Here is a 20,633-nt window from a genome sequence, read left to right on the forward strand (position 1 = left end):
GGAACGGAGTATCATGTCAGCAACTGACTATTAGTTCTCGGCAGAAAGGTTTGCATGGGCATTTGTGACAAGCTGGCAATGAAATAATGGTTAGAGGTGGCTGCCTTCTACAGGGACAGAAACTTAAATGAGCTCTATCTGAAAGTAATTGCTTTCCAAATAGAAAATAATGATAGCAGAGGGAGAGGAGAGCGTGTGTGGCGAGGGGCGGGGAGGACCCACCATTTCTCTCTGCATACAGCCCTGCTGCCGGCGCTGTAGCTGTGGAATCGGTCGGTAGCTGATGCACAGCCCTGGCTCCACACATCACAGTTACGAGTATTAGTTTAGTTTAACATCCTGGAAATAAACCACACTTTGCCACCATGGTTGGGAAGAAGCTGTCGGGAGTGCTACAGGTAAGAATGCAAAGCAACTTGTTGCATAAATCCCCCTACCCAAAGATGGGGAATAAGCAGCCACCAGAGTGAAAAGTGTAGAAAAGGTGGGAGAATTCTTACAGGCTAATCATAAATCCTGTTTTCTGTAGGTTAGCATTACAGAAGTTGGCTAGTTCCTGGGTGATTTTCACTGCAACCAAACACAAAAATTCTTAAGTGTTCAACCAAACTGCTTAACTAGCAGCCGGAGCTCTCCTCGACCCACGCTTCCCCCTCTCCAGCACTGCTGCTCCCGCTTTAGAAAATCCGTGCCGGAGTGGGGAAATAGTTCAGCATTTTGAACTACTAATAAGCATTGGTTGGTTTACCTTCATGTTCTTCCTCCAGGAAGTTCCAGGCAGTTGCAAAGGAGAGTATCACAGGCTCCACGTCTGAATTTTTCATCTCTTGCTCCAACAAGCAAGAGGGTGGTCATGCTTCTTCTGACACTTGTGTTAGCATGCAAGTAAGTTGACCTGTACAGGAGTGGAAGGGTCAGCACTGTTGGATCGTAGCGCTGGTAGCCGCCCCTCCCCCCCACCCCCCAGATACACTGATAGTCCCTACAGACATGGGCAAAATTTTAATGACAGTACTCCAACCGTACAACCGAGAAGCAATGGCAATGCTGACCGTACACAGTGTTTCTCTAGCCATTGCTCAAGTGTCAGTTTAATTTTAAAGATGAAGCTTATAAAAATGCACAATTCTCTCCCATGATACTGTACATTCTTCAGCAGGTTAAAACCAGAAAAAATCTTTCATTAAAAAAAGTCATTACATTATTTGTATACATCAGGGATAGCTGACATAATCATGTTCATCTAGAAAATATGTGCATTGTAAACCATTTCCAAGCAATGCAGCAATTTCTTATTTCAGAGGTAGTATAAAAAGACGACACAGCAGTCCTAACCACAAAAACGCTGTTTGTTAAACAAAACAAATATGCATCCTTTTATTGAACGTGTCAGATGAATAAAACACAATACTAATAACAAAGATTCAAAGAGACGTCAATTTTTTTGTTTCCACCAAGTGACTACAGACCCAAGAGATACAGGTAACGTGAAATATGTGGGGTAATCATTTTATGCAAAGTGCCTCTTCAACTGCTCGTCTGCATGCTAACCTGAGATAGACTACTGTGTTTAAGATTACTGTGATGTAGTTTCTGCACCTAATAACTCAGTATTCAATCACCTTGCAAGCTTAAGAGTACTGCACCTATAAAATAGTGTACCTATTGCATTAAAGTATAAAGCGGGTTGCTTACAGTTTAAAAATCTATAGAAAAAGTTCATTTTCCTTACAAAACCACTGAAATTTTGTCAAGATATAAATTCTGAGATGTGAAATTTAACACGTTCCCTGCAACAAGAAAAGGAGGCTTATAAACGCGAGGCTTCCTTTAGGATATAAGGGTGCTGTAGGAGTCAACTAACAGCACAAAAGTTCCTTTATCCAATTGTGTGACATCATTGCTTGACGAATGTTGGCAGCACGAAGAAAGCACTGCAGAGATGGTGAAGACTCACACGTTGCTTTCTAAGTCGGTGGAGGCCCGTTGGTGTACACCAGCATGAGAGAGAAAGAACGGGCAAAGTTGTTTGCCCGGGTGCAGCTGTAGTCTTCCTCAGAAAAGGGAACCATGAAAGCCAAAAGTAAAAGGATTAGAAAGGACAACTGGAAAGGTAAAGCTGCTCGTAACACGCGGTAAAAGAAGGAGGAAGACTGAGGAGTTGCTTGATTGTTGTTGCTTTCGCTTCTGAAAAAAAGGGGGGGAAAAAAAGAAAAAAGAATTAAAAAGGCACTTTAAAGTTTGAATTGAACAAGTTGTTTTAACTTCCTCTCTAGGGCTGACCCTACCCTTGCAAGGTGCGTGGCTGCACAGCGACAGGAGAATGCAGCGCGCAGTAACCACACTAACTAACTGGAAAGCCCGCCAGACTGCTCAACAGGAAGCCGAGCTGCTGGTTTGGGTTTATTGTCCTTTCTACCAAAGAAGAAACATTTATTTGTAATGGCTTAGATCAGTGCATTTTTACCTACTTTTCAGATGCAAACTTAACTTTTCCCAGGAGACAAACAAATCACCCTAAACACACGTTGAAGTGCAAAGGAAAGCCACCGCTCAGAGCGGCTAGGCTCTGCCCTGCCTCGGCGCTACTGGCGTGTCCTTTGAACAGGTCCTAATGTAATGTAAGGTGAAGGTCTCCCTTTGTCCTTCATGGCCTGTTTTTAATTAGTGGCTCTAAGCTGCAAGTTTTTCTTTTCAGGTATGCTGGTGGAATTAAAGGAAGATTTCAAACGAAAACATTCCCCCCTTTGACACAAAAATGATTTCCTCAAGAGTAAAGAGAAGCCAAGGTTGCAGGTCGGTGCCGAGGTCTAGGAGCAGGAGGGCTAAAGAAAACCATTCACCGTGGTCCAGCCCAGAGCTGGTGGGCAGAGCAGCCACTACAGGTAGGCAGAAACCATCTCCACCTGTATGTCAGCCTGTGAGGAACAGCTGCCAAGGTTTCTGCTGGCACTCGGCCCACCTCTGCCATTTACACTATCCTTCAAGAGATCACAGGTGAATATACAATCATACCTGGTGCTGCTGCCGTTTCTGCCATCTGCCGTTCTCCTTACGCTGTGCTGTTGAGAGAAACAGCTTTTAGTATCCAGGTTTCAGAAACTACAAGGAATTTCTCTTTCTCAAAAAGATTCAAAAGTCCTCTTGTCAATTCTGTAATAACGTACATGCATCTAAAAAGCCATATTTACCTTTGACCATCTGAGGAACTTTCAGGCTAAATGTGTCAAAATATGCTATAAGCTGATAGCAGAATATTAGGAAAAAAAACCAACTTGCCTTTGTCATAGCAGGGCTGGATGAATTATGGACTCTGGAGACCAAGTTGTCTGGAAGCAGCAGGAACGATTTGGTATCCTGAAAGGTAACCACACCATCCCCTTTAAAAATGCATGTTCAAAACTCACAACAGATGAAGTGCAAAGAGCCATCCCGCACTGCCCCTCTGCAGGGGCCCGGCCCACTGCTTCTGCAGGTGTACGTAACCAGCGCCTCCACTTCTCCAGCATAAAGAAATGCTTTCCTGTGACAGCCCAAAGGAACTACAATGGAACAGGGGCGTACGGGTACCAACTCGAAAATATCTCCATCTCTGCCCAGGATGGGCAATGCACTGCCACGAGCTACAACTCCTATGTGTTTGCTGCACGCTCCTAGTGTGATACTTGGTATGGATGACAGGGTAATTCAGGCTGGAAGGGACCTCAGGGAAGTTCAGCTAGTCCAACTGCCTGCTCAAAGCAAGGTCAGCTATGAGGCCAGACCAAAAGCCTTACTCAGAGCTTTATCCCATCTCCTCTTCAAGCCCCTCAAGGATGGAGATAGTGCAACCACTCTGGGCAATTCCTTTCGATACCGTACTCGCCTCGTGGTGCTCAGGTTTTTCCTATAGCCAGATGTCCCATCCCAGACACCAGACTTAACTGGTTTTTTTCAGCTTCTATTGCTGGAAGTACTGAAGTTTTAAGTCAGTCTTTTACAAATACCTTTACTCTTGGTATGTCGTTACTTTTCAGTAAGAAAGATTCATGACTTAAGTATTGAAACGCTGACTCACCAGATTTCCTTGTATTGTTTTTAAGTCATCTGAAACTTGTTCAGTAAGCCGTTTCAGTTTACTTCCAATTACATGGACCTTCTCACCATCTTGAATGCAATCACCTTGGGACTTAGGCAGCAGGGAAGCAGTGAGTTCTTGAAGAGGGCTTATGTTACGCTGTTGTTCCAGCAGCTCTTTCTCCAGTTGCTTAGAACAAACAAACAAAGAACAGAGCAAAAGACTGTTACTTTCAACTTCCCACAGAAAGAGGGATTCAGGAAGGCTTTAAGGAACACTCAACCTGCCTGAGAACCCACAATGCATAGGAATGGCTACTGCAGCTACGTACGAAATGAAGTTCTCTTGATGAGACTGGTTGTACCTGCTTGAAATAACATTTAGAAATAGTTCTAGCAGTAATTAATCCATATGGAAAAGGCAATGACTCTTGGAAATTATAAGCCTTATTCCAGCATAGAGACTGTTCGTAAGGAACCTAATTATGATGCGTAATTATAGAAAAAACCCACCTCATCTAGGCAATCTCTTAATCTATTTCAGAAACCAGCCCCATGCCTGAATACAGCAGGTTTGTGGACAGGCTGCAGGCATCTTGAGAAATAAACATACTGCTCTTTGTTTTGTGGCGAGAGCCACGGACTCACTGGAAGGGCTGAGGCGCTGTATTTAAGACCACACTCACCATGAGCTCCTTCTGGCTTTTCAGTATTGTATTGAGGTCAGCATTTGGATCTGTGATTTGTGCTTCATCCCTTCGCCTATCGGCACTTGCTAACCACAGGGTTAGTTTTTGGCTCTGATCATGGAAGTCCTAGAGAAACAAAAGATTTGCACATATGAGAAAAACCACCTTTACACTGCTTTCACCTGGCTTTGCCTACAAACAGAATTACCAGCCCAGATTAGGCAAAGCCAACAAGAAAATCAGCACTAACGAGGCTACAGCAATCTAGTTAAACTATGTGTAATAAAAGGGTATTATCCAGTCAACAGATATTTTTACCAAATCCTTTAACCCAACACCGTCAAGTTTGTAAGAAAATTAAGTGTCTTGCATTCTGATGTGCAGGAATTACACCTCTGCTCTCGCCCCCCCATATCTACCTCTCAGTAGCACCCAAAAGAGGAGTTTTCCCTTATAAGCTGGCATGTGATATGCACCTGGCAATGCAGTAGGGCTTGTTGTAAACCCTTCTTCCAGTTGTTCAGTACATGAGCGACTGTCTCCCAGTGCAAGTTCACCTTCTGAAGCTTGTTCTGAAGCTCTTTGAGCTCTGTGCTATCCGCTTCCTGGAATTCTTTGCTGCTCCGGTTAATGGAAAGCATCACTGCCCTGTAGTTATCAAATGCCTTAAGAATGTCCTGGTAGAAAAAGATTAGGAGCTTCTATGAATGATGAAAAACATGTTGTTTATTTACAATAAAACTATGCCCTCAAAAGATTCACAGGTATTGGGGAAAGCTGTTTGAATCTGGCAACTTTCCTGATACTGCTAAGGAACATATTAAGGTAGGTGGCTGTTTTTGTGTTATTGTTTTTAATGCCAAAACCTCCACTTCGAAGAAAACAAATCTGCCTGGGCTTGTGCTTCTCCCTAAGTCACAGGCATTATGGCTTAATCCACAGCTGCCCTTCATTCCTCTGAGCTGTTTCTTTCTCTGACATTTGGACAAGAATTCCCATAGGTCATCCCATGGTGTCTCCCCTTGATTTATAAAGGTTTTACCACTTCAGAATCCTAGATAATGCCAGAAGGAATATCTGGAGGTCTGTACTCCATCCTCCTGCTCCAAGCAGGGCCAACTTCCTACTCTGAGCAGGCTGCTCAGGGCCTCATCCTTTGAGTATCTCACAGGATGGAGATTCTCATCATCCCCTCTGGGCCCCTGGTCCCACACCAGGCCACCCCATCATGAGAAATTTTTTTTTTCCTCCCTAGTCAAGAGTTTCTGTCAGCCCATTTCTCTTGACATTTCCTTGACATGACTTGTCAAGAGTCCCCTGAATTGCAGTCCTGCCTGCTTTCCTCCTCTCCCTTAAAATTGCAGGGGGAAAGAATATGGAATTCGCAAATTCATGGCTGTATCATCTTAACCACCTTTACGTTACAGTAGAGCCTGAAGTATTTTTGAAGTTTTTTAAAAAATAGAATGCCAAACAATACTTCATACCCTCAAGATGTTTACGGTTTGAATCAAGGGTACTCAGTCTTTTTCAAGTTGTAGGCTCTTGCAGTAGAAAAGAGCTTCAGGATGAGTCCTATAATCAACACAGCTCAGATTGCTTTTCTTCACAGCCTTTCTAACTAAGTGTGTCCATCTATATATTCTCAAGATCTGCATCCCACTTGTTGAAAACCGCTAGTCTAAATTACATTTCACCCAACAAAGAAACCTGTCTCCCTTCTTCAAACAACAAAGTTTCTTTCAATATCAGACAATACAAACGGTCCATCACAGACTTCTAAACACCAGTAAGCCAGTCTGCAGCCAGACTGGCTTTACCCTTATCCAGGGCAATTGGGATGTCCTGATACCTCATGAAATCCATGTCTTAAAGAGGGTGTTGGCTCTTTTTGACAGCCATAGGAAAAGAGAAGTGAAGCTCTGCTCCTTGAAGAGGTCAGGCACCCACCTCCAGCCTGAAGGGAAGCTCCTCCCTCCACCTGCAAGGCATCACCAAACCTTCCCTAAGTGCTTGGCACCTAAGCCAGACTGGCTGATGGAATCAGAGTCGTTCTTCCTGGAGTCATGCACTGGGGTGCAGTTATTCTCCCTGGCCTAATGACTGCTCAAGGACCTGTAGGCTTAAGTATGCTCTCAGCACACAGGGAATCCCCCCTCTGCCCTGCAGAGTGTCTTATTTGTGAGCATCATCCCAAAGTGTAACGCCAGACTGACTAGCAGCCTCAGGACTTGGGTGACTCCGTACGAGGCTGCTGGCAGAGGGGTGAGCAGACAGGGTCTGCACTCCCACAAGCATTAGGAACACTTGCTCTCTCCGATTTCAGCCTGAGGCATTTTGTTACTTAAGTCCTGGCAACCTCACACTTATGTGTACCCTGATAACCTGCTGGTTCAACTTGCAGACCTGACCTCGTCCTAATTTATGGAAGCCGAGAGTCATAGCAGGCAACATAACGTGACCATATATGCTGATGAATGTTCACGTTATTGTCTCTCTAACTGTTCTATTACTTGGCTGAAGATTAACAGTGACTGAATTTATTTTGATTTTTAACTAATGCATTATATTCAATGAGAAATCTGCATTTGCTAAGCAAAAAAAGGCAACTGCACATTTTGAAATACTTCAAATACTGGCCAAAGGTGCTATTTAGAGCTAAGATTTTTTGCAGACACCGTATTGCTCAAAAAGACAGCTTTAGAGCAGATCTTTCTCAGTCTCCCTGTTGGAACTACAAACCACCTTCCCCTGCTGCCCCCTGCCAGATTAATTGAATTTTAAAAACCCCAACAACAGCCTAAACTTTGTAGCCTGTAGACCCAAATAATTTTCAGTCTGTTTCTGGTTTGCATAGAGGGGAATGGCACAGAACCAGGAAAAAATGCCAATATTGCTGCTCAGAATACCCAGCCTCCCAAGGCAAGGCCTGACCCTAGGCAGCTGGGGAGTCTTATGCCTTCATTATATAGCTTTTTTGTATGTTTGTTTTCTAAACTAAAAGGCCTAAAAAGAGATGTTTGGGGCTGAATGTTTTGTTTGACAGAGAATAAAGTGTCTGCAGTAAAATAAAGGGAGAGCGCTTCATTTCAGCCTCGCTGCCTGTTGTACGCAGCCACACTGCCGTCAAATCTCTGCAGATGAAGACAGAACCACCCTGCTTAACAACCCTCTCACTCCTCTTGGCTGAAAACAGCTTAGCTCCTTTGTGGCATATGCTGCCGACAGATCCTAGGAGCATAAGGACAATGATAAAGAGCATCGGCATCCTGAAATCCCACTTCTCAGTATGCCATAACTTACTTCCAATTTCTTGACCCTTTGTCCCAATGCCTGTATGCTGGTTGGAGGTTTCATTTTTTGCAGTTCTTCCAACTTTTCCTCAGTTTTATCAAGCCAAGCAGAGACGTCGCCGAGATCTGAGTTCAGCTGCTGCCACTGCTGCCATTTCTGTTTCATCTGAAGTTTATTTCTGAGGTCTTGAGCTTGGATGAGCTCCCATCTATCAATAATGCCTACAAATGATAGAACAACAAACATTTAAATCTTCAGTAAGGTGAAGAGTGTGTGAAACAGATACACAGAGTTTTACCAGCAAATTATTTTCCGGTCTACTCAAGGCCAAATAATTGCTACCATGTATTACTGTTACCCAGACAGTAATGCTACACAGGATTTTCATCACATTAATCGATGTTTTAATTCACATGGAAGAACAGAGCAAATCTAAGGAAACAGAATTCAATGAGCCCAGTTGTGATTTTGCAGACACTAAAATTCATCACGGGACAAAGTATGGTCCAGTAGTTTAGGACTTGGGTTTATGTTTCATCAATTCAGTGCTAAAGGAGCTGGAGATGCCACCTGTGCAATCACTAACACTATTTCTGGAAGGGCATCTAAGCCCTTCTCAGCGGTTTTCCCGTTCATCCCATGCATGGGCCCCAACCCTGGTCCATCTGTGAGACCAAAGACAAAGTGAGCTGGTGCATACAGCTTCAGTCTTCTTTTTATCACTTGATTCGCTTTAGTGATTGCAGTACGGATGTATTACTAGCATCTCAAGCACCTGAAAGCAGGAATGAGATCTTAAAAGGTTAAGAGAACCAGCTTGTTGGCCTCTGTGGAAGAAAGTACCACAGTGAAGACAGTGAAGAACAGAATATATTACCAGCTTTGACAAAACATTTCTGTAAATGGGAGCTGTAGCATCTTGTTATATGGAGTACCAATAACTGAGAAAACCTACAGCAATCTTTTTTTAGACAGAGACACACTTCTTTGGTTTGAAATCTGATTAAAAGTCTTTGAAGTATTCAGTATTACACAAAAGTGAAATTGTTCCCATTCATTCCAAACAGCAAAGAGGCTGAAATATGAGTAATAAAAATCTCAATTCTGGCAGAAATTGCAAAAGCTTAGAACAGCAAACGCAAGTTGGACAGTATCAGGTTGAGAAGGCAGCTCAGTGGATCTTAGCAAAATATATGAATTTAGAGAATAGTGGTTTACTTCTCTCCTTCTCAAGGCAAATGTACTGCCTTTGTGACACCTCTGCTTTGTGTCCCCGCAGAGCCACAGGACAAACACTACAGCACCAAAGCCACTCCTAATGCTCTGTACCTGGCTGCTTCCCTGCAGCTGCTATATTCACAAGCTCTTGGTCATCTTGGGGTTCTTCATCGCTCATGTTGGCAGAAGGAATTTTCTCCTTATTGCTGCTGCTGCTGCTTGCACAGCTGAGCTGCTTCACCTGGAACAACATTTTGGTGGGTAAGCCCTGCACGTTAACAAGCCGTCAAAGGTCAAACTGAATTTGTGATCCTTTGGGGTGTCTGGGCTGCCACTGAGCTCTTGCGTGTCAGATTTAGCACTGGACTTCTGAATCTTTGCTAACAGCTTATACAATGGCTCTATGTGCCTTCTCAGTAAACAAACACAAACCATAGTGATGCTAATTATTACGAGCCTGGACCCAGCAAATTAATTGCTTTTGCATGACATGTACCAGACGCTCTTTGCTGGCTTTTGGGTCTTGGCAATATTGGCTCTAATGCTCTAAGACTGTATTAATGATGACAAAAGCAACCAGATACCAGTACCAGCTTCGCTGACAACTGGTCCAGATCCACTGAGCCTGGCAGCTGCTGGTGAAGCCACGGCTGGCCCCCAGCCACCAGGGCTGAGGCACCAACAAACAATAGCCACTTGGGCACACTTTTTAGTGCCCAGAAGCAAGTTACATGGTGGCCTGCATGCTAGAAAAGGGCCCTTCAAATTGGCCTGCTTCGGAAAGGGAAGCATGTCAGAAAGTATCAAGGAATGTATTCAGCTCTCTCCTTCTGGGGTGCGGCGGTGGTGGGTGAATTCACCTAGACTTGCCCTATGACAACGGAGGAGCTAATTTGCTCCAGATACTGACTGTGATTAGAAGCTTACCACAATTGTTCTGAATTGCTTTAAAAAAGCTATTTAGTGAGGGGATAGAGACTCTCACTGGTTATCTGACCCACCAGAAATAATGTCTAAGCTTGCATAAAGTGAACATTTGCCCCCACCCCACGGCTGATCTCTTCCTTGATGCTGGAGGAGGGGAGAGGGGGGAGTAACACAGGAACAACAGACTGTGTAGTAGTGGTTCAGTGCCCGTAGAGCCTCCAACTCACATAGTCTGGCTTATAGGGAGTACTCGTCTCTGGACCAGACAACACATTTCCAGCAATCTTTGACTGGTGGTATCGGCGTTTCCTGCAGACTGGGCTATCTGGGGAATGCCAGGGATGAGCTTCTGAAAGAGACTTTTCTGGAACAAATAAAACCAAAACCATATGCCATGAGTGCAAAATTCCAGCTCCACAAGGAAGCTGTTGCTTTGTATTAAGTTAGAAAGCGCTCTGCATAAAATGGCATCAAGTTATGGCATAAAAATGACAGTTTTGCAGCTTTCCTTGCAAAGCATGCACATTTGCAAAACGTCCACAGTGTTTCAAAGGTAATGAGATGAGAGCCATGCAGTTATGGACATTCTGTTTTCTTCTGGAAAATGCCTGAATGCATGTATGAATATTCAAAAAATAAAAAGGCTGCACTGTGGGTTTGCAAAGTTTGCATCCCAACAATACTATCACACATCTGCAATGCATGCCAGCAGGGACAAGTATAGACACGTCCCTGTGTGGAGAATGTTTGATCCGGATTTAACAGACAGGACGTACACAGTTCTGTCATGCACAAAACACCAGAAATACTTGCAGAGTTGGAACTAATGTCTTCAGTAATTACGCAATCAAAATCAGAAACAACCAAACAAGTGATACTACCCAGAGCAAACCACCAAGAAAGTACCAAAAGACTTTGGATCAATACAATGAAATGCACGTTAACCACCTTGGCATTTACCAGGCAAAATCTAAATGATATGTTCTTGACTTGTTTTTAATGTACATGTGAATACTGCAGCGTACGAACACCATGACAGGATGAGACATGGTGTCCACACAAGGCAGGAAGTCAGACATTACGTATGAGAGAGGTTGAGGAATATAGCGTGCAGCACAGGGAGATTGCCATGTTCAGACACATGCATTAGCAGGTGCCTACCAGAAGATGCTTTCAAAGTTTTTGTGGTCATTTTAAGATATGCCTCAGGATTTTCAGTGATTTCTACATCTGAAAAAAGAATAATGTCATTTTCCTCACTATTCAATATTTTCCAACTGTTAAAAACAAGTGAAACAATGAGGGACAGCAAAGACAAAGAGCAAAATAGGGTGTTGGTACTACTTTCAAACATTCTTAAAAAGTAATGTTTCTAAAAACCTTGTTTCTGAAAATATAAGTTTGGTTTAGACAATGCCACTCCCTTCATCAAGGCATCCGAGAGATGAGACTGCCCACATCTATTAACAGTACCTCGAAAACCAACCAACAACGTGGGAGCAAGACCTCACCCCCCCTCCCCTCCCACACAGGGACATCCTGCAATTGTCCATGTCGAAACAAACAGCTGGCGATCGGTTCTCACCTGACAGAGCACTGTAGTATGTTGCTTCTTCTTCGTCTTCAGGAGAGGAGGAACCTCCCACATCACCTGTGTGATCCCACTCGAGTGGGATGGAGTCAACACTGACAGGGGTTTCACAGCCTGATCTTTCATGACCTTGAGCAGGGGGCATAAGCTGGCCAAGGGACTGTGCTGCAGAGGCCTTCTTATGCCAGGGATCATTCTGGATTTCTCCAGAGTCTTCTGGATCTGTCTCATTTTCAGAGGACTCTTTTTCATCATCCAATCCCTAAAAATAAGTAACAATTATGCATGTTAATAAGATTTACAATAGATCTAAACTGCTCAATAAGCTAATGACTGAGCCACACAGTACTACTAAGGACTGTTTTGCAGTCAGCTGCAGTAATCAAAGACTATGTGGCTAAAATTAAAGGGAAGCACCATTTCTGCCTCCTTCTTTTGCCAAAATGATCCTTGCATCAGCAGCTACCTCCCTTCTTTCAAGACACTCAACCACCACCATAACATCTCTCTCTAGTTTGCAGGGAAGGGTACCAAGCGCCAAATGGACTGCGCAGGTCAGCAATGAAATGATGCTCAGGCAGGGGTGAACAGCTACTTGCAGATGTTCACGTTACATCCTCTACCCAGCTTTCTAATAGATGTTTGTTCTTTTTGAGCCAAAGCAAACTGAGAATCATCTAGATGTTCCCAGTGAAAAGTAAAGAGCATGCTGTTCCCCATTCAGGGTTCTCACAAGAAAGTGGACAGATGGAGCCTTGCAAACAAATCCATAAAGAGATATTCTAAGTATGCTACTGAAATTAAAGACCACAAAGTGATATTAAAAACACCAAAACCACTTTTAAAACCCTCAAACCACTACTACCTAAATATTAATCCCGTTAACTACTTCCACACTATTAGCCAGATTCTGCTGATGAAGTCCCAACAGGAGACCTGTAAGGAGACAAGGCTGGCGACAAAAATTTAGCAAAGCTGGCACAACTGCTGAAGAGCTCCTGACCCCTTTGAGCTCAAACCACTCAGTCAAGCTGCTAGGGATAAGCAATGAGCATTGCAGTTCAAACACCAAAATCTTGCCAAAGCATCTAAACAACTGTTGCTTCTTACAGGATGCCTTGACGTCAGCCTTTGATGGAATCGAGCAACTCGCCCAAACACCTCCTGACAATAGCGATGAAGTTCCTCCAATTCGCCTTCAATCAGGGTAGCATCCAGAGGCTCACTCTTCTGAATCAACTGCTCCCCGAAAACGATGAGCTGATCAATCTTATTGGTGTTTAGTGTTATTTCCTGCTGGAAACCCTATTTGGAACAGACAAGAAAAATAATTACTTCTGCAATACCCCTTTCCAGCCTAAGGTTTGTCCTTTTCTTGCTCACTACTGTGAAAGAAAAGCAACAATTTGACATTGTTGTTTAACTTCATTGGGCAAATATCTTTTTACTCAAGAGGTACAGAGGTTTGTTTTATTAGCAGTACTACAGTTCCAATGGAAGTGACATTTTCCACCCACGTGTACGTCAATGATTGCAGTGTCCTGAGCCTGCAGGGGATCACGAAACGAGTTTAACTAATCAGTTTATTCTTCTGTCAGGTACATACAATCTTTCCTCAGTAACAAAGAAGTCTGTTTGGCTGGTTGGGCCTCTAGCTTACACAATGGTAAATCTACATCCCAAAACAATTAACAGCAGAGGGGGAAAGGAGAAACCAGCATATAAGCAGGCAGCAAGGAACTAGTATGTTCTTTAGAATCACTCACGTGCCTGCTGTCTTATTTCTGTTGAAAGTCGCAGCTACAAACAATGCACTCAGAGGAGTGATCCTACCTTAATGCTAATTCAGAAAAAATCTCAACAGAAAAAAAGCACCTGAATATAGGAACGTAGCTTTTACTGTTAACACACGTGTGCCAGATGTAATGTCCTTTCCAGGCCAGATATCACTGTCACTGACAGCCGGTGTTGGGAGAAAATGGCAGGATAGAACTGAACTTGAACACTGAAGCTAAATTTAAATACTGTACAGTTTAATCTTGATTCAGAGGGTAAAAGTCTTAACGATTTACTGGTGTCTTAAAAGAAATATAGCCCTACAGTAATCTGTTGGCAATTGTGAAGTTCCAGAAAAGCAGATGATTCTGTCAAGAGAGGGCAGCCCAGTAAGATCAGCTGGGCTGTATTAAACAACTGCTTTCTAAGAATACGTACATTTAACTGACGCATTTTGTCATCAAAGTTACTTTTTGAGAAGTGCTCCACGTTTGTCAGTTGGAGGTCCATTTCTGTGAGCCAAACAAGGATGCTTTCTCTCAGCCCCTCAAACTCATCTCTCCGACTGGTGAAGTGCTGAACAGGAAGAAGGAAGCCAGTGTTATAAGACTTCAGCTACAAAAAAAGATGGTCATGGGAGCCCTCTGAAAACAGTGTTTTGTTTCAAAACTGCTGTTCACCTTAAAGGCCTTCAGGGCAGCATGCCACGTACAAAAACTGTCCCCTTCGTTACCGACGCTGGAGCAAAGTGTCCTATGTTAGTACGCTATTCATATAGGAGAGGGAACAAAACTTCAGCAATGCAAGATGCTTCTATGGGATTATATTCTTGCTTCCACACCATATACCTTCTCCCACATCATTATAGCAGTGTAACTAACAGTTATTTGGACTCAGGTTTAACATCTAACCTGTTCTAAATTTAGAAGACAGGCAAAGGAAGCAAGCCTCATCTCTAATTACAAGTATTAAGGCTATGACATTAAAATCAGTAAAACAATAGAGAAGCTGGATCATGGATGACCACACCAGTGTAATTAATGCGTCATTTGGCAGGCAGCCAGGAGCTCTCTCTGCTGCCATCTCCCGCAGAAGCTGCCAACAGACATGCAGCTTGCAGTGGATTTGCTGTTCAGGAGGGGCATCGTATGCCACCCCAAACACAACACTCCTGAACTGCACAGACCAAACTCCATCAGCGCTCTCACAGTCTCATCCACAGACTTTCGAGATCTAATAGTTTTCCCTGTCAACCGCTTGCAGCACTGCTGCATTTTAAAATCAGGCAGTGACAAATTTGCCCCTGGGCACAGCACAGAGTATCTGCCCAGAAATCAGTTTACCTCCACAAGCAGGACACCTCTTTAAAGTGTCACAAATACACTCTTTGACAACGTTCCTCTGTCAGGCAGAGCAGAGCAGGAGCTGGTGACAGCATCGTGCCTCTCCATCACATGTCCATGTTTAAAACCTTCTGGGTGAATCATAACAGGGCATAAAATAGAGCCGTGTTGTAAACTCCAAACCCTGCCTGCACTGGGGCCCTTTTGTCTCTCTGCCTCTTATTTACAGAAAGGTGCAAGTGCACAAACACATCCACCCATGACAAGGCTGGGTAAAAGGAGAGTGGGATAGACGCAGTAAGGCCTGCAAGACACCTTCCAAAAATTGCACCCATTCTTCCCTTGTGCTTCTTCAGCTACCAAGAACCCATCTACCAAGGACACACTTATGCCAGGAACTTGGTGACCTTTCCAGAGCTGCTCTCCTACACTGGTAACTCCAGGCACAAACCAACGCAAGGGAGTTGCTCCAGGAACATGCATTGCCCTTGGGCAATTCCTACAGAAACTTGCAAGTGCTCCTTACTCTCTCACCCCACTGTGCAATCACCTTGAGTCTCCTCAGAATGGCAGCGACTCGTTTCTGGAGATTATCCCAGCGCTGGTTGCCTTCGTGTACCATCTGCTTCAACTTGCTGGCCGAGTCTGTACGGTTCTCGCGGGCGAGACGCCTGTACTGCTTATTGATCAGCTCCAACTGAGTCAATCGTTCATGAACGTGCCGTTGGAATGCCTGCAAGGCAAATCAAGGAACTCAGTTCCCTTGCTGCTAAGAGAAAGGATCTGTCTGATAATATCCATCAAGAGAGATGATGATGCCCTCCCCTTAAAAAGAGACCTTCCAACTGCCATGACTTCACTGATTAGGAAAAGGAAGGGGGGAAAAAACCCCATAGTCAACCCACAAAGGTCTCCTGCCCATAAAAAACAAACCTTGAACTTACAAGCAGGAGCTTGTCAGTTCAGAGCACTGGATTCTCCACATTAAAAAAAATAAAATCTGGAGACAAATAAATCAGCCAGACACCTAGCAGCCACACACTGGCTGAATTATTTACGTTTTCTATACCACCACTGTCAAACTGGTGTTTTTCAGTGATCCAGGCATTTCACACGGACAAGAAGTATTGAGCAGCCTGACCATGCAGCCTGGTGCTGAGCGTAAAAACAATGAAGTTTTCCACTTTTTCACCTCAAATTTCTTCAGCTCCTCCTTTGCATGTGTATACAAAACCTCTGAAGAATTAGGCTTTGCGGCTATCATTTCAGATGATTTTAGCCAATCTTCAAAGCGAGAATAGTCATCAAAAAATCTCTGCCACAGGTGCCAGGTTTCCTCAATTCTGGGAGGGAGATGCAAAAATGGAAAGGTTTTATCACAAGCAAACTATTAATTTTGGGGTTTTTTTCTTCTTCAAAATTCAGCTTGTGGCAAAAGCTACAGAGTTTCTTCAAAATGCTGCCACAGGCTCCCTTAGAAGGGGTAAGAAAGAGAGACTTACTTCATTCGCCTTTCCATAGACATGGCGCAAATGTTTCTCCACCGTCTGTCCAAACTCCTGGTAGTCTGCTGGATGGAGTCACACTCTGTCTCATTAGCACACGCATCTGAATCGTGTAGCAGGACTTCACAAATATTAAACACGGATTCCACCCCTGCAGTGTGTTGTTCTATGTCTCGTTGCAGATCCTGCCATTAGCAAAAGAACAGTTTGAGCAGAAGGAAACATGCACTGCTAGACTTCAGACATACCTTTTCAAAATGCTGCAGAGGATGGGGAAACAGTCATTTGTGTGTCAGGAAAAGCTTATTCAGCTTTAGAAAACAGACTTGCAGGATGAGCTGTGCAGATAACAGGCTGATAGGTCAGGACAGAACTGCCATGCAAAAAGGGATTGTCCAGCTTTGGTTTCTTGGTGAAACCTCCATCTTCTCCTTAACAGTCTGGACAATTTTAATGTGTATTCAAAATCCAAACCTTACACATACTGTAAACACATACTGGCCAATTTTGACAGTACAAGATGACCGTGTCTCATATCAGCTTGCTACGCTGTAAGACTTGACAAAGAACTCGTAGTACGTGTACTTTAGTGACCATATATATGATCACAGGCTGGCATCACGAAACACAGCACACAAGCAGCTGGTGTTACACTACCTTTGTTACCCCCTCTTGTAGAGCTCCTGTTTTGACAGACTATTTCAAAAGGTCTGGAAAAGACCCTTTGTCTAATCTACACAACCGTTTTCCTCTCCAGAGCCTGCATCTCCAGCATAGTCTGGCCTTGCATTCTGTACCTGTAACTACTCTAAAGTCAATGTGATTAAATAACAATTGATTAAATAACAAGAAAGCCTTAGCTAAATAGTTCTTATTGAAAAGGCAGCTCTGTACAATGCTACCAACTGTAAATATTAATGAAATTACAGTGTCTATACATTTCCATCTTTTTCAACCCATTTCCGGTGTTCATAATGAAGGACAGGGAGACTTTTGCTTGAGTCACACTAAAACAAGAAACAAACTTTTCCGACAACAGTGAACAGGAACTCCCATTAAATAATGGGATTACTGATTCCAGTGAACAGATGAAGCAGAACTGGTTTTGCTCTAGACTTACAAAACCAAACCAAAACAAACCAAATAACCCCCCCCCAACAGACACAGCCTGTAGTAAAAAGGAGTTGAAGGAAGATCTTCCCAGAAGTCAACAAGTCGCAAGGAGCTGAGTATCAGCCACTGGCAGTCGTCAGTGGTGTTACATGAGTACCTGAAAGAAGAGCTGAGCCATAACTGGTCAAAATTTGGCTTGTGGGATTTGTGGTAATGTACGGCTTTAAGGAATGTAGAAGCCAAAATCTCTACATACATGAGAGACTGCCAGAAGCAGACACAACATAATTTTTATCAGCTTATTAAGGATTCACAGTTGTTTTATGAGCAAGAAGCAGCAGTGTCTTTTTAACACAGGCTCTACGTTTGAGAGCAGGCTCTACCCCACTACTGCTGCCTGGAGAAACCCTTCTGAATTCCTGAAATTACACTGGATTTATGGCTGTTTTAGTGAAAATAAGAATTTGGACCACAGATTACAAATCCACTCTACCTGCACATGGTAGTGTGGCTGACATGATCTCATTAGTTTTGGTCATACTTGCGTTCATGGAATAATGCTAAGCAGAATCCTTGCTGTTTTCCAAGCTGTTACTCCAAATGACCTGACCCGTATTACAGTGAGACAAACACAACAATCTAAGTAACAGGGCCAGGAACATTCACTGAGCCCAAAAAGGTACTTTTCCTTCAACTCTGCACAGCATTGTGCAGAGAGCTTAAACAGACTAGGTGCTGCTAGAATTCCACATTAGTGAAACAGCTTTGAAATCTTAAAATTAATATTCACCTTTTAATTGAACAAACACGCCATAAAAATCTCTGTGGATGCACAATGCTTTTAAAATGTCATTATTCAAGACTGAACAGGTAAAGCTTTTCCAGTCATGGGTGTCAAATAAAAGAAGCCTGTAGGGCGTATTTCTCACCATCACTCTGCTCTTGCTGAAATAATTGTTTGGCTAAACCCAGGAAAGATCTTTTTACTTGTCACGTTCAGATAAAGGTTTCTTTCATGTGGAGTGAAAGAGGGCTGCTTTTTTTTTTTTTTTTTTTACTGTGGTCTTTTTAGCCAGCTGTCTTCTCCTACTCAGCCTGCTAAAAGGTTAGAGTAGGAGTCTAGAGGTGCCCAGAGGTCTGTGTTTGAAACAGACTCCAAACAACAAAGCAGTATGTAGCTCTGAGCAGCAAATGATGGGTCTTAAAGCAAGCTGAAGCTTGAATGCTCATAATAAGAATAAATTAGTTTGGACACAATTCCTTTGTGCCCCACGTTCTTCTCTGCCTGGCAATTTATCACAGTCTTTGAAAATGCAAGAGGTTTGGATGGGGAGAAAATATTTCCCCGTTGTTTACATCACCATTCACAATGCAGACCAAACTGTCAGAGGCACTCAGCACAGGCCTCTGGTGTTTGACTAACTCCTGCAGTGGAGCGTGGGAGCCATCTCCACTCTGTCACAGAGGAGCTGGCCCTTCCTGGGATGTCTGGGACAGGAGTGGACGGAGAGCCGTATCAAGCAGCAGAGAACACAGCCCTCAGGTCTGGGTCACTCAGGGATCTTTCCTTAAGACACAAAAGCAGCAGCCACAGAGAGAGAAGACAGGAAGGATGGGAAGAACACCCACGGGTGTTCTTAAAGGCAGATGTCAGAAAACTTCCCCACCTGACAGTGTTATTCTTGATCCTCAGTTTTAGGGCAAGTATTCTTGTTTAACACAAAGGCCAGATGACAGCCATGGTCATTCTCAGCCTTCCCAAGGAGGCACTTTGAACCTGGGTGTACTTACAGCACAGCCCTGAGCAAAGGCTGACTCTGCCAGCACGTTTGTGCTTTGGAGAAATTCCTTTTCCTTCCCTGGCTGCTGGAGAGAGAAATGTACTGCAGGACTATCAAACTCATCTCACACTTCTACTTGGCTGGGATAGCTGTGCCCAATCCTTGCCATTTCCAGTACTAGCCTAGATCCTCAAGATCCCCCTGGTAAGCCACCGTCTCAGAGAAATGCCTACACGCGCTCAACCAACACCCAGCAGCGCTAGGCTGGTTCACACTTATGCCTCAGCAGATTCACGCACCATCTCACCCAACCCTGAGGGAATCTTCCGAGCCTGCCCACTGGATCAGGCCTCAGTCAAAGGGCTGTTTGCAAAAGTCCACCCTCCAAAGCTCAAACATCCTGCTCTGCTGTCTGCAAGGAAGGGGACTGAGCCAGTGAGGATAATACATCAAATCACAGCACTTCAATCTGTCACAGCCACTTTGCAGGAGCCCAGGCATTCATTCATGTCAGCCCAAACCGTCCTCGTGTATTTTGCCCACTGCACGTGCCCTGCCTAACCCTTATGAGGTCAGTTGCACTTAATGTAAAAATGCTCTTTTTTGTATTGTGTTTGTCCTCTTTGGGTGGAGGGGGAAAGGGAGAAGTGGGGGTAAGTCAACATAATATTGAACCTACAGCAAGCAAGTAAAATTTTCCCACATAACGCATCTTGGCAGGAACATGCCACGAAAGGCAAACAGAAGGCCTTGCTGAAGAAAAGAAACAGGTGATTTTAAACGAGGACCAATTGTAATCAGCAGCATTTCAGCTCATTTACTCTAGCTGCTGCCATTTCCCACCTGCTGTTCTGCCAATCTCTTCTGGATTTCTTGATCATCACAGATGTCATAAACAACAGGCTTGGAAAGCTCTGACTCAATCCGGGCCAGCCAGGTGCGAAGGTTACTCATGTTTTTGTCCAATAGTTGTATAAAAGCAAATGTTTCCTTCAGTTTCTTCACCCTAAGCAAACCAGGAAGAACATTTTGTTACAAAGATCTGCAATCAGTGGAAAGGATGTTAGCAGAAGGTGATGACAGGCATGGCTTCGCAATGCACTTACTGTCGCACCAAGCTCTTGCCTGTAAATTAGAGCCATGTTTTAGTCAAAATCTACCTAAATTGGCTCAGCAGGCCTTTGCTCTACAGCTGCAAGAAGATCTTGTGTGAATTCTTTAATGAAACTACATAGGCAGAGTGAATTTTCATCTGCTAGTGAGCTCTTCAGCTCTTCCTGGACATTTGTCTAAGCGGGAGTTTGCACCATGACATGCTGCAGTTAATCTACAATGGGTAC

At 43.8% G+C, this 20,633-nt stretch overlaps 1 protein-coding gene across 4 annotated transcripts in view; it reads right to left on the minus strand.

Moving 5' to 3' along the window:
- Positions 1-987: 987 nt before the first annotated feature.
- The window catches only part of SYNE2 (spectrin repeat containing nuclear envelope protein 2), a 185,718-nt gene continuing 166,072 nt past the window's right edge, over positions 988-20,633 (minus strand). For 2 of the 4 annotated variants that reach the window (XM_037393368.1, XM_037393366.1), the window contains exons 97-113: positions 20,137-20,299; positions 16,397-16,584; positions 16,087-16,237; positions 15,445-15,627; positions 13,990-14,127; positions 12,886-13,080; positions 11,770-12,037; positions 11,346-11,414; positions 10,412-10,548; positions 9,369-9,498; positions 8,049-8,260; positions 5,222-5,422; positions 4,743-4,871; positions 4,058-4,246; positions 3,280-3,357; positions 3,016-3,062; positions 988-2,187 (exon numbers count right to left, since the gene is read on the minus strand). In XM_037393368.1, coding sequence (XP_037249265.1) covers positions 1,968-2,187; positions 3,016-3,062; positions 3,280-3,357; positions 4,058-4,246; positions 4,743-4,871; positions 5,222-5,422; positions 8,049-8,260; positions 9,369-9,498; positions 10,412-10,548; positions 11,346-11,414; positions 11,770-12,037; positions 12,886-13,080; positions 13,990-14,127; positions 15,445-15,627; positions 16,087-16,237; positions 16,397-16,584; positions 20,137-20,299 — 2,698 coding nt within the window. In that variant the 3' untranslated portion in view covers positions 988-1,967. The remainder of the gene's footprint in view (positions 2,188-3,015; positions 3,063-3,279; positions 3,358-4,057; positions 4,247-4,742; positions 4,872-5,221; positions 5,423-8,048; positions 8,261-9,368; positions 9,499-10,411; positions 10,549-11,345; positions 11,415-11,769; positions 12,038-12,885; positions 13,081-13,989; positions 14,128-15,444; positions 15,628-16,086; positions 16,238-16,396; positions 16,585-20,136; positions 20,300-20,633) is intronic. The other 2 variants (XM_037393367.1, XM_037393369.1) reach the window with 2 other exon arrangements.

This window comes from Falco rusticolus, chromosome 7, assembly GCF_015220075.1.
Source record: "Falco rusticolus isolate bFalRus1 chromosome 7, bFalRus1.pri, whole genome shotgun sequence".
NCBI lineage: Eukaryota > Metazoa > Chordata > Aves > Falconiformes > Falconidae > Falco > Falco rusticolus.